The sequence below is a fragment of the Anarhichas minor genome, unplaced genomic scaffold, assembly GCF_050575085.1.
Source record: "Anarhichas minor isolate MPS153535 unplaced genomic scaffold, ASM5057508v1 ptg000004l, whole genome shotgun sequence".
NCBI lineage: Eukaryota > Metazoa > Chordata > Actinopteri > Perciformes > Anarhichadidae > Anarhichas > Anarhichas minor.
This window is the reverse complement of record NW_027466450.1, coordinates 15,826,122-15,839,728: the sequence shown is the minus strand read 5'-3', so window position 1 is coordinate 15,839,728 and position 13,607 is coordinate 15,826,122. Positions and strand designations below refer to the sequence as shown.

General features: G+C 45.2%; 1 protein-coding gene across 1 annotated transcript in view; it reads left to right on the top strand.

The window, feature by feature from the left end:
• Positions 1 to 13,607, top strand: part of LOC142964476 (aryl hydrocarbon receptor-like) — a 29,330-nt gene that overhangs the window by 12,029 nt on the left and 3,694 nt on the right. Inside the window, exons 3-8 of the mRNA XM_076104812.1 lie at positions 6,434 to 6,537; positions 9,439 to 9,528; positions 10,810 to 10,942; positions 12,135 to 12,268; positions 12,396 to 12,598; positions 12,821 to 12,930. Coding sequence (XP_075960927.1) covers positions 6,434 to 6,537; positions 9,439 to 9,528; positions 10,810 to 10,942; positions 12,135 to 12,268; positions 12,396 to 12,598; positions 12,821 to 12,930 — 774 coding nt within the window. The remainder of the gene's footprint in view (positions 1 to 6,433; positions 6,538 to 9,438; positions 9,529 to 10,809; positions 10,943 to 12,134; positions 12,269 to 12,395; positions 12,599 to 12,820; positions 12,931 to 13,607) is intronic.

The window sequence follows — 13,607 nt, the reverse complement described above, 5'->3', positions numbered from 1 at the left end:
AAATGTTTTTTTGGGTCTGAGCCTCCAGCGGAGTGAAAGCCCCCTGTGAGATAAACCCCAGGAGGTCTGGCTCTCCGTGGAGCGGTGTCGGTAAGCTTTATGCCAGAGGCCCCGCGATGAAGGCCGGGACCAGAGCCAAGCTGGCTTCTGGGTCACAGTCCCAGGACAACTGGACATCATTAAGTTTTGCAGGTCTGCGCCGTTCTAAAACTTTGTCTCCAAAAAAAAGACAACATTCATAATCTACGAAGAAAACCTAAATTCCTGCCTGGATTACGTCCACTGGCATCGTTTCTTCTCCAGTGACACATTCTACTGAGGCGATAAAGTGCAGGACCTTGACCCCAGAGTGTGTGGTTAGCTTTGAGACAATAAATAGTCATTTCAGTATTTTACAACCCTATTTTCCCATGTCTTGAGATTAATGGGGACAACATTTATTTAAAGTTGGTCCAGTATTGAAGGAGAGCGCTGCAGCAGCGAAACAGGCTGCAAGGCTGCAACTCCTCCACGTCAATGTACGTCCGCTAAAAGAGTGACTGCACCATTCTTTGGTGCATGGGTGGTGGAGATAAGTTAAAATATATATTATGATAAAGTTTGGTTCAAGCTGCATCTCTACCTTCAAGAGACAAACATACCAGCCAAAGGCAGCTGAAGTGTCTGATTTTCAGGGTCACTGCTTGTTTGATCTGTCGAATACTGGAGCAGATAGAGACCGAGGGCCGACATGGGGCCCAGTGAGAAGAAGACCCACAAAGCCCTCCTCTTCATCACTGTACTGCAGCTCTGGAGCAACACTAAAAAAAACGAGTTACAAGAAGATACAATTCAGCCAAATTACTGGATGACGACCTAATGGCCATTGCACACACCTGGTATCGTCAGGCTTCTTGGGGGACCCGATCACAAGTGGGCATCCCTAAGTACATCAGTTCACACCTGGCATTGGAATTTGAAAGGAAGCTGTGTGTGTGACCCATCGGCTTGTTCATCTTGGCAGCACTTTACAGCCCTCAAACAGCGTTCACTGCTTGTAACGCCTTTCCAGGGCCGAGTTACTGCGGAAGCGTACCGCCGACCCTCTTAGTCTGCCGGAACATTAAACGAAGAAGAAGAAGAAATCCAAGCAACACAGACTGACCAGAATCGTCCAAAATGTTTGATACACTCTTAATATATCTTCAAGGGCTTTTTCAAAAAATTACAGATGTCGTGGACAAAGCCAGCTTCACCAATTTGAGGAAGAGAAGAAAAGCTGCAGCTTTGATGACGTACTTTACTTTACGTAAGAACGCATCAGTGTTTACACTTCAGAACTGTCAAACAGACAGGTGGTTTGAGTTTAGTGCCGTCTACTTGTGATCCGATCGCCCAAGATGGATTTTAAAACCAAGTTAAACGGCGCCATCTGCTCCATTTGAGAAGGGTTGAGATTAAATCAACCAATGTTGAGGCAGAAAAATAGAAGCAAAGTGAGGATGGTCTCATCTGGACACAGGGGTCATGGACGCTGACCCGCTCGTGTCATATTCTGTGTTTTCATTTTGACTTTCTTTGTTGTCCAGTCACTTCGGAGCTCCGTTATGCAAAGATAAGCATGTTTGGGAAAGCCAAGCTGTTCTATCCAGTTCACTGGAATGGCCTCTGGGAGATCGGCCGAGCGCTATTATGCCACATGTATGTGACGGCAGTGGGAAATGTACATTTTTCATTATGTACACTTGTGCCCGCTGAAGCCTGATAACGAGATCTGCTCTTTGTCCTCCTCCTGGCCATTCAGGAGGCTTTGTGTTGCCCCATTTCTTCTGGCTGGATTACGCCAGCGACCGCTGCTGCGTACCTGTGGTTTCTGATGTGTAAACTACCAAAGTGCAAACACAGATGCTGACAAAGAGAAGTGCTCACTGACAGAAGAAACACCGATGCAGAGAGAGGGCACCACGTCAGGGCAATGGGTTTTATATGATCGTAACATTACAAACTTTGCTTTCTCGTCATTAGGAAACAACTATCAAAATAATCTTTCTTTCTTGTTATCGGGGAATAATGATCATATAATCATGATGATAACCTTTGTTTTCTAGATATGATGAAGCACTTCGATCTCGACTTTAACCAGTGGTGATGTAACGGTCTAAAACTGGCAGAGATTGACCTTTTAAAGCTGAATGTCTGAATGTCCCATAATGTTTTAGTGATTGATGGTGAGCCAAATTACAGCTACAAGGCCCTGCAACGATATGATTACAGACTCAAAATGTGCCTGTTTGTCTGTGGTCGGGAACGCTTAGTTAGATTACACATCAAGCAACTTTTGGCAGAAAGCAATTTATATCTTTATCACACCAGAGTGTCACAAATGTGTTTTTTTTATAATAATCTCAAGAAGCTGAATACAACTTGTTATGTCATGATCATTAAATTCAAATGTTGTGATTTTGTTGTCTTTGTGCTCTCCAGTCTTCCATACAAAGGTGACGTACAGGCAATGTAACCGCTGTAGCTGTAGCTTCTTTTGTTTTTGTTATACTTTTTATTTTTGGACATTATAGATTTCTGAAATCCGTGTTTCTTATGGCAGTAATAAGTCGTATGAAAGGGGACAATTTGCACTTGACATGTTGACAATACACTTTTGAAAGGTAGTACACAAAAACAGTTAATATACTCCAAAGTATTGTGCTAATGCTAAAGGATGCATGAGTACATCTATGAATACATATATTCAAAAGTGAGAAAATAATGTTCTACAGGAAAACTTGAACCGGTGAACAAATGGCAACTAAAAATGTTTTTCCAATGAATTATTATTGGTAAATGATTTATTTACGTTTATTTTTGTTACTTATAAAAACAGGCTTTTTACATGTTTACTTCAAACAAATATGCTGTTAAGCAGTTGGGCTGCAAAGTAGTGAAGAGGGCCCACTACAGTAGAGCCCAACGTTAAGCCTTCAGATTACTCGTTTTACTCGACCAACAGTGCAAAACTCAAAAATATGACGTATGGACTATTTCTAGCTGAGCCCTCACATTTAAGAAGCTGGAAGCAGGAAATGGTCATCTTCTTTGAATGATAAATGACCAATCAAAATGTGATAATTGTCTCAAGCTTTTTTATGTGTGAAAGCTGATCATGGAGACGGACAGCGAACAAAGGGAGACGCAAACAAAGAAGCCTGGCTGTTAATAAACTGAAGGACATATCTAGCGATGTGTTGCACCACGGCATCTCCTCACCGATGCGTTAGATTAAGTTGCACATTGTTCTCCGAAGAGTCGACCCAAGGTGTATGGGAATAAGGTCAGGGGTGTCGATCCAAAGCCGTGCCTCGTGTGAAGGTACGAGCCCCGTCGGACCCTCCGAGCAAAGCCCGTATGTTGTCCAGTGTCTGCCCCGACACTCCGAACACCGCCCCGCCCCTCGGATGGACTCCTTGTTAACCCCCTTTGCAGACAACAAAAGATCTGACCCAGAACCCAGTCACCCAACCATGTCATACACCACCCTCGGGGGTCAAATGTGATCGCGGGTCGCAGCACGGTGCTCCTGCAGGGGTCAGAGATTAACGTGGCCGACCACTGCTCTCTTTCTCATGACATCGCCGCAGCTCATCGTCTCACATTAGAGAAACAGCGAATGATTCTCATGAGATCAGCTGCAACTAACCATTTACTTGATTGTCATGAATCAGCCGATGATCTATTGTCAGCTAAGTGTCCGAATACTGAAAGATCTCAACTCGAAGAAGAGCAGCAAATCTTCCCACTGGAGAAACAATCAGTCATTCGGATTGTCGTTCAAGTAATCGATATCGGGATATTTGTTGCAAAAGTAAATTATTGTCTTATGAGTCCAAACATCCTCTACGAAACCAATGAGACAAAAGCACCAAAGTGTGGAGATAACTCAGCTGCAGTTATTACCAAACACAATGAGTCTGCAGCTTATTAGGTCAGTGGTTGACAACACTTTACATTTTATATTTAGTTTTTGTTACATACGGGAGCCCTGAGAGGCAAGTGAGAACAATGAATTTGGTGATCCATTATCTGATCTAAATATTCTTTGCTGTGTTTATGACTTAAGAACAGGATCATGTTTCTTAGTTTCAGGTCATTTGAAACATACATTGTTCACATTTGCAGTCTTCTTCTACTCATTATTTGGCGGTCAGATTGTAAACATTGTGCACAACTGAGCACCTTTCATTTGAGCCACGCGGCCAGTGTTTTTATTCACGGACACGGAGAGTGATCCGACGCTCAGGGATCCGTTCCTAGAAGAGGCTTTTCTGAGTTATCTGGAATCCACTTAATTAAACCTGGACTGAAGTAACTGTTCAGTGTTTTCTCAGCAGAGTTCAGATAACTCTGTAAACCTGCCTCTTGAGACGCACCCAGGCTTGTTTTTGTGACCAATTACATTTAGTAGAGAAGCAAACAAGTTAATAAAATGCACATAGAGAATCCATTATTTCCCAAACAAAGCCAGAAAGAGAGAAGTTCTCCGTCTTACTCTTCTGAACTCTCAGCTAGGAAACGATGAGTTTCCTAAAACATTATCTTAGATTTAACAGTTTAACATCAACACCCAGTGCTCGTGTGTTGTTCCTACTTGTGTACATGTGTCGTGTCAGCTCCGTGCTGCTTGCTTGCATTTGCATCCTCTGAAGCCTGCTGGGACACAAACAACACAGAGAAAGAAAAAACTGCTTTGATGTCACGCTGGGAAAAAAGGAGAATCCCATTAGGATGAGAACAGCTGGGGCCACCAGCCAATGAAGGACTGGGAGCAGGGGGGGGCTGTAAAGTGCAGATATCGTGTCGCCTAAAGGAACTGTCGCCTCGCTTGAGCGTGGCAACGACTCATTTCTGTGGAAGACAGAAAGCTTTTATATCTCCAACAGCTGTGATTTCTCATCAATTCGTTTAGCATATGAAGTATGTCGATATAGTTACGCTTCCCTTTAACTCATGTAGTTAGATTCAGTGTTGAGGATGTAAAAGACTAATATTCATTCACTCCAGTCAGTATGCATCAAACTGCTCTGTGTGTAAAGCTTCAGGGCTGCAGAGCGAAAGAACAACAAGAGATTTGTTTCCCTGTTCTGCTGTAGATCACTGCTGACATAAAGATCATGATGTGAGCAAGTTAGACCAAACAAAAGCTCTGGATTTGGCGAAGTAGACCTTCAGATTGCATGTGATGAATGTTTAAGGAGCCGGGGTCGGGCCTGCATGCAGCATCTTTAGCTCACTAAACATAAAGCGATCTGACAGTCGCAGCAGTGCTTTGCAAACATCATCACAGGACTAAAAACTGTCTCTCTCCTCCTCCTCCTCCTCCTCCTCCTCCTCCTCCCTGTCTGTCTGTCTGTCCCTCTCTCCTCCTCCTCCTCCTCCTCCCTGTCTGTCTGTCTGTCTCTCTCCTCCTCCTCCTCCCTGTCTGTCTGTCTCTCTCCTCCTCCTCCCTGTCCCTCTCTCCTCCTCCTCCCTGTCTGTCCCTCTCCTCCTCCTCCTCCTCCTCCTCCTCCCTGTCTGTCCCTCTCCTCCTCCTCCCTGTCTGTCCCTCTCCTCCTCCTCCTCCTCCTCCCTGTCTGTCCCTCTCATCCTCCTCCTCCTCCCTGTCTGTCCCTCTCCTCCTCCTCCTCCTCCTCCCTGTCTGTCCCTCTCCTCCTCCTCCTCCTCCTCCTCCCTGTCTGTCCCTCTCCTCCTCCTCCTCCTCCTCCTCCCTGTCTGTCCCTCTCCTCCTCCTCCTCCTCCTCCCTGTCTGTCCCTCTCCTCCTCCTCCTCCTCCTCCTCCTCCCTGTCTGTCCCTCTCCTCCTCCTCCTCCTCCTCCCTGTCTGTCCCTCTCCTCCTCCTCCTCCTCCCTGTCTGTCCCTCTCCTCCTCCTCCTCCCTGTCTGTCCCTCTCCTCCTCCTCCTCCTCCTCCTCCCTGTCTGTCCCTCTCCTCCTCCTCCTCCTCCTCCTCCTCCCTGTCTGTCCCTCTCCTCCTCCTCCTCCTCCTCCTCCCTGTCTGCCTCTCTCCTCCTCCTCCTCCCTGTCTGTCTGTCTGTCTCTCTCCTCCTCCTCCTCCCTGTCCCTCTCTCCTCCTCCTCCTCCCTGTCTGTCCCTCTCCTCCTCCTCCTCCTCCTCCTCCTCCTCCCTGTCTGTCCCTCTCCTCCTCCTCCTCCTCCTCCTCCTCCTCCTCCTCCTCCCTGTCTGTCTCTCTCCTCCTCCTCCCTGTCTGTCTGTCTCCCTGTCTGTCTCTCTCCTCCTCCTCCCTGTCCCTCTCTCCTCCTCCTCCCTGTCTGTCCCTCTCCTCCTCCTCCTCCTCCTCCCTGTCTGTCCCTCTCCTCCTCCTCCTCCTCCTCCCTGTCTGTCCCTCTCCTCCTCCTCCTCCTCCTCCTCCTCCTCCTCCTCCTCCCTGTCTGTCCCTCTCTACAGTCACCCTGACCGGAGCGACTCCAGCTGCTGTGAACGATGACGACAGCAAAACAGCAGCAGCGGCGGCGGAGGCCAAGATTCCTGAAGGCGAACTGTTGCTGCAGGTATTAGAGCCGTGCTCGTTGTTCTCTGTGTTTCTATCCACGTCACATTCATTCATGTATCTTTAATCATCTCCTCAACAGATTGTTTGCTGCGAACACAAACGCTTCTTTTCCCCAAAAACAGCCAAAATTCAATACGTTCGTTATGATTCAGAGGACAGCGATGTGTTGCTCTGATTCAGTTTGTGTGTCTGGACCTCTCTCGTGTTTTCACTTTGTTTTTTTGGGGGTTTTTTTTTTCTTCCTGACAAGTGCCCAAAATCTATTTAGGCCAATGACCGAGGCTCAGAGGCTCAGGGCAGCTTACCACTCAATACGTCTGCCGCTGTCTGCCGCATCCGAATCTGAAAGAGCTCCATGTTTGGGATAATTTATCCCAAAATGATTCCTGCCTAAATATGGATTCATTTGAACAGAGCTGTGACGTTTGAGGTTTGTGGTTCAAAGACAAGATTCAGTCAGTTTTATTCTAATCACTGTCAACCTGTTTTTAAACATTTTCTTTTAACAACTTTGGTCCTATTTTTGTGGCTAACTGAGACTTCTTAACGTCATCACACCGACTGGTTCGCCTTCAGCTTGGCGGTATAGCGACGTGAAGTCATGTGACCATGGTGAAGTTCCTTTATAGCTTTACGAGACATGTCGAGTACATTTTAAACAAAGCAGCCACTTAAGAAAAAACTATTATATACTATAAAAACTATTTTAAGCTTAGATTTGTTTCCTAACAGAAGCGTTCGTTCGTTGACACATGATTCGTTCAAGGACCTTCAGATATTTAATAATCTCTCATTTGAAACTTATTGGGGTTCAATAAGACAAACAACATAAGGAGCAAATAGAATTAAAAAATAATCATAATTTGATGTCATCTCTTTGTAAAATACAACATTCACGATTTGAAACATTTTGCCAGACTTCCAGGTCTCAGTTGAGCTTTTCTAAGAAAAGGGCGATGAACAGCTTTAGAGTAAAAACAATCCCTCCTGGTTTACGGCGGTTACGCGGCCTCTGCACCGTCACGTGGGATTGAGCGGAGAGCGAGCTCGCCGGCTGCCAGATCTTTTTGGGATCCGCCGGAGTCATTGATTTTCCAGTCCAGTTCCTCCCAATGTGCATCGCGACGGCATTCCAGGAGAGGAGAGGAAACAGCCTGCCCGCCGCGCCCCGACCCGACCGGGGGAGGTTTCATTATTATGATAAGCCCGCATTTCCCCGGCTTGCTGGTAATGAGAAATGAAAGCTCATTTGGAGGAAAAGCGAGTGAGTGTTCCACAGGGGGGGGGGCTCTTCCTCCTCTTCCTCCTCCTCAGTCGGGATGAGAGGGGAGACAGAAGGCGAGCGGTTCACAGGCTGAGGAATGCGAGCTTTATTTCTGAAGCCTGAGTCTGAGTCTGAGTCTGAGTCGGTCTCCTTGCTGTTCTTCACATCAGACGTTGGTGAATTATAGACGAGATGTGAGCGCATCAATTATTCAGACCCAGAAAATGGAGGAAACATGGCAGAAAGTTTTAATTATGGTTTACTCTTTCTTCATTATTGAAAACAAACATGCAGAATTGGTCATTGTTGACAATAGCTGACAACAAAGATCTTTATTCTCATGAATTTATTCTATTTCATGCTAAATAAATCTGTAAGCCGTCGCTCTTCTTGTGCTCACGCTCGTGACTGAATCCAATCACTTGCAGCCGGGAGGTTAATGAGGGCACATGAGTAGAATATCTGGTATTCAAAGATATGGCCTCATTTCTGACGGTCGCACAGCGTTGCAGAGCATTGTCTTCTTTTCCTAAATTTGAATTAACATTGTGGGGAAATTACACAAGAGGTTAAGATTATTTCAAGATTAGTGCAACACGAGTAAGTGAAGAAGTGATATCATGGGACGCAAGTTAGCGCCGGCTCAGTGGCTCAACCTGACATTTGGATGTTTGTGTGTGGTGACTCAAAAAGATAACATCTCCAGCATTACTCATCTCTGGGTGGGAAAGAGATGACTGTGCTTGAGTGTGTGTGTGTGTGTGTGTGTGTGTATGGTAACATTTGGTAAACAGAGGGAGGGCATGGCGCGTTTAGTGAGGTGGAAACGTTGAACCAGCTGTTCCCTTTTGAAGAGAAACAATCAATGTGCTCCATTTCACTCAGCATGCTTCCTCCTTTTCCTTCCTGGTCTCCTCATTTCATGTCCTTCCTTCCTTCCTTCCTTCCTACTATACTTCCTTTTGAGATCCAAGCTTTTATTTTACTGTAGTGCTCCAATCTACTCCGACATTACGAACCTGAACCTCCACTCTGCTGCTGTTACTAACAAATTGAGGAACTTTATATAAATTCTTTTACCTTTTACACCAATTAAATAATTCATATCATATCTTCATTGACTAACGGTCTGCATCTGGGCACAAAAAAAGATATTTACCCTCAACATTGTTCCATTATAAAGGTTTGTGATTCACTGTATCTGTTTTGGATGCAGACTTTGTGACGATATTCCTCACTTCTTTGATATCGAAGTGCAGAACCGACTCGTTCTCAGTCCAAAGTCACCGAATACAGCAGCCTGCTCAGGGGCCCGCATGCACATTGTGTCTCTTTGTGTCTCTTTGTGTTTCTTTGTGTCTCTTTGTGTCTCTTTACGGCCATTTGATGTTTTGTGATTTTTTATTTTAGGACATGTTGTGTATTTTGTGGTTGTTCTTGTGTCTCTTTGTTGATGAAATGAGCGACATTCATCAGGATCACTTGCAAACCACCTCCTCATGTATAATATTTTGGTCGATCATTACTGACTGGAAGAAAGCGCAGGCAAAGCTTCTTACAATGTGTTTTCCATTGTCTTAACTACAATAGTTGAATGCCTCTGCTAACTGTCTGCATCCTTTGTTTGACCCACAGGCTCTCAACGGTTTCGTCATGGTTCTCTCAGCCGGTGGGACCATCTTCTACTCCTCTCACACCATCCAGGACTACCTGGGCTTCCACCAGGTACTCTTCTCTATGTCTGTACCTCTGACTTGATGCTGTAGCAGAAAAAAGAGAAAATGTGACATAGAGATCCCCCACTGTGGTCTCGGCCTCTACATCGCACACACCTCCAGCACCTGGCTTGAACAGTGTGTATTTATTAGCTCCGCCCCCCCCCCCAGGAGGGGCTGGGGAGTCTCCAAAATCAGTCATGAGGGTCTGCTATAATGAGCATGAAGAGGGTCATGTGACTGACAGATATAGCAAACAACAATGTCTACTTATTGGTAGATAAATTAAATGTACTGTCCCTTTTTTACTGATGAGCTGCATACGAGCTATACCATTCCAGTTTAAATATGCAGGCAGGCTAGTTCTCATTCTTCCTGAAGCCTCCGGAATGTTGGCACGCCTTTAAACCCCTAAATTCATGAGCTAGAGGTATAAGAATTGAGCTTGAGCTAGCTCGGCTACCTTGTCCGTCTCATGTCCATCATCGTGCCCACATAGCCGTCACTATGTGTGTATGTATTCTTTTTTAATACACTGGTATCTGATTGATACTCAATATCGGCCGATACACAAGTTCAGGTATGGGAATCTGTATCGTGTAGCCTAGCTTTGATTCGTCTCTGTAGAACCTATAGATGCACATTTCTGATCATCTTAAACGACCAGAGGCTCTGTTTTACAAACCCAAAGACCGGGTCCGGGTGGCAGCCTTGCGTGCAGCATCTCGGGGGTCTCGTTTGACCCATCGGTCTGCTCTCTGCATGGTGCACAGTCAGGGGCTCACACACCAGCAACAGGACCTGACCTATTTATAGCTTAGCCTTTAGCACGAGCCGGCGGTCTCAGCGGTGGGGCCGCAGTGAACAGAGCAGCACACACTGAGACTCTGACAGCTGAGTGTTTACCTGAGCACTCGTGTTTCCAAGAAGTACACACTACAGAGAGGGTCTACCCATGTGGGACTACTGCTGCTAATACTGCTGCTACATCTACTACCATATACCTCTGTGACTGCAAAAACATGAGAGTAGTACACTCCGATTACTAGTTACTATCATGCAACACCCTAAACACCAAACCAACAAGCATGCAACCTGATATTATGTATTTCTATGATGGGTTTGTTGGTTTTGGATTATTAATATTATGTATAAGTACATTCTGACTGATGTCAGTATACATTAAATCCCTGTACTAGTTATTTTTCAGGTGTATAATCTTGCGTACATCCTGCATGTAACTTCCTTATTTCGGCACGAGCTAATTCTTCCTCTCGTTGTCGTTTCTCAGACCGACGTCATGCACCAGAGTGTGTACGAGCTGGTCCACACGGAGGACCAGCAGGAGCTCAGGAGAAACCTGCACTGGGCTTTGAATCCTCCTCCTGCTGCTGCGCCTGCCATCACCCAGGACTCCCCCCAAGGTGACGCCTCTCTCCTCCTACGTGAGACTGTTATTTAGAGAAACTGAGAGATCCTACAAAAAATATATGTATTATATTGGCAAGGAAGTTGGTTTGTTGAGATGAAGGTTCTATTTTGTCTCATCATGGCTCCTAGTCGTGTTTCTGCAATTGAATATTTAATGCCAGAAGGGCGGTTAAATCTGTACAGTTTGCAGATATTTTGTGGCAACTGGCCCCAAGACATAAAGACTTTGTGATGCTTTTGCCTCTTTATGTTGATATTTTGTGTCACTTTGTGGTCGTCATGCAGGTATTTTCCGTGCATTGGTTGAACATGCATCGATTCCTCTTTTTGCATTATCACAACTTCCTACAAGTCTCTGTATATCTGAAATCTATGACGGCTTAATTGCAAACTTCTACTAAATTTCTGTGTAAAAATAGTGCTGCGCTCCACTGCAGCCCACAGCCTGTGTGAACATGCACATTTGGACATCAATATCAGACGGTTAAGTTTGAGGCATTAAGCCATAAGACCATGCTCAGGTCAAGTCACATGACTCTGTAATCTTCAGTGTGGCTAAGGAAGTAAAGTGGCCCCAGATCTGTATTTGGGTTTTAATTTGCTTACGTCTGTGTGGTTCTGAGCATTGTGTTTAGACCAGGACCCACAGCTCTGACTCAACTAACCCACTGCTGCACCGAGACGCCGTTCACAGTCTTCCTCCTCCACCAGCTGCAACAAATGCTGCCACCTGGTGTGTTGAGACAGTTCGCTCCAGGCCTCATTACATAAGTCTGCTTTATGTGATGAAGGGCAGCTGATGATATCAGACAAGATTAAAGTCCAGCTCAAGAATAAATGCAGTGGGCGGCATGATATGTTTATTAAAATGTGCTTTTAGGTTTTTAGTTTATTTGTGACATTATTTAGGCATTCCAGGAATCAAGAAACACTGCTTCAGAGGTGTTACGTACATGCACATGCACAACTCATTCTAAGATTTATCCTCCGTATTGTTCCACAATTCAAAGTGAAACCCAATATGTGACTCGGGTGTCATTTCGAGAGGAATAATTTTTTTGATTGCATTGTTCAAGAGTGGACGTTGGGGATTGTTAGCTCACTGCCAAATTCTCAAGTTAAACTGACTTTATATTGTCATTGCAATTGACGTCAGCCCCATATGTCTTCTTTTTGTAAATACAGAGATGGAACCGGACAGCAGCTCAGCCGTGGTTACCTACAAGCCCGAGCAGCTTCCCCCAGAGAACTCGTCCTTTCTGGAGAGGAGCTTCGTGTGTCGCTTTCGCTGCCTCCTGGACAACTCCTCGGGTTTCCTGGTAGGTCAGATGTTCACACACACAAGAGAGAAAACCTGCAGGATTGCAAAATCTCATGTGGGGCTCTGCAGTCTCTCAGAGACCAACACATTTCAGAGACTTGATCTGTTTTGCTGTCTCCGTCTAGGCTTTGAACATCCAGGGCAGACTGAAGTTCCTGCACGGACAGAACCAGCGGCAGGAGAACGGAGGGAAGGCGCCACCTCAGCTCGCCCTTTTCGCCATCGCGACTCCTCTGCAGCCTCCATCCATCCTGGAGATCAGGACCAAGAACATGATCTTCAGAACCAAACACAAGCTGGACTTCACACCTTTGGCCTGCGATGCAAAGTAATACTAACACATAAACATCCCATGCATGTCATAGTGTCAAATATCTTCTTGTCACTTGACTTGTTGAGAAACTTTAAGAGATGATGAAACAATCGTAGCAGAAAGTAATGTTATATTGTAGGAGACACTTCCTAGAAGAAGATCTGAGATGAGATGTAAGATGTGTTGTGTATCATGTATGATGTGTCATTGTGTAATCATGGTCTTTTTTTTGTGCAGGGGGAAGATCGTGCTGGGGTACACGGAGGCTGAACTGCGGGTACGAGGGTCTGGCTATCAGTTCATCCATGCAGCGGATATGTTGTACTGCGCGGAGAACCATGTCAGAAGTAAGTTGTGTTGGCACGCCACCGTGGTTTAGGGGTCGAGACACCGACCGGGAACCACGACGTTCGCGGTTTGAGTCTCGACCGAAGGACTTCAGTGCATCTATCTCTCTCCTTCGTTCCCTTTCGTCTTTCTAATAAAGGATTCAAGCATCATTTGTTGTCATTATGCAACACAGGGATGCACAACATAAGAAAAACATGACAAACAAAATAAAACAAAAACAGGAGTGCATTCCTGTTGTGCATTTTTTAAATTTGCATCATGAGGAACGTAAACAGCAGCAACAAAAACAATTCTCTGGGCAGATAATATGGCTTGAATTATAAATTATAAATAAAGTCATAAAATGTCAAAGAAATAATAATAAATGACAAACATTTCTGCTGATATTCATCATTGATCCCCCAGAGCGTAACCGGCCATCAGCAAGCCACAGCTTCCACTTGTTCCCAAAGATTTACAGGATTTCTCTTGATTGATTTTCCATTTAATATTAGTTCCCCTTAAAGGAAAACTTCAGCCACAAAATGACCGTTTTTATTTGAATTACTCGCTGAATGTTACTCTAAATTCTTGAGGAAAACTTTAGTTTTTCTCGCATGCCTCCAGGCTAAAAGAAAAATCTGAAAAATGAGTACATCTTTGACATCTCACTTGTGCAGGCAAGACCGTTTAC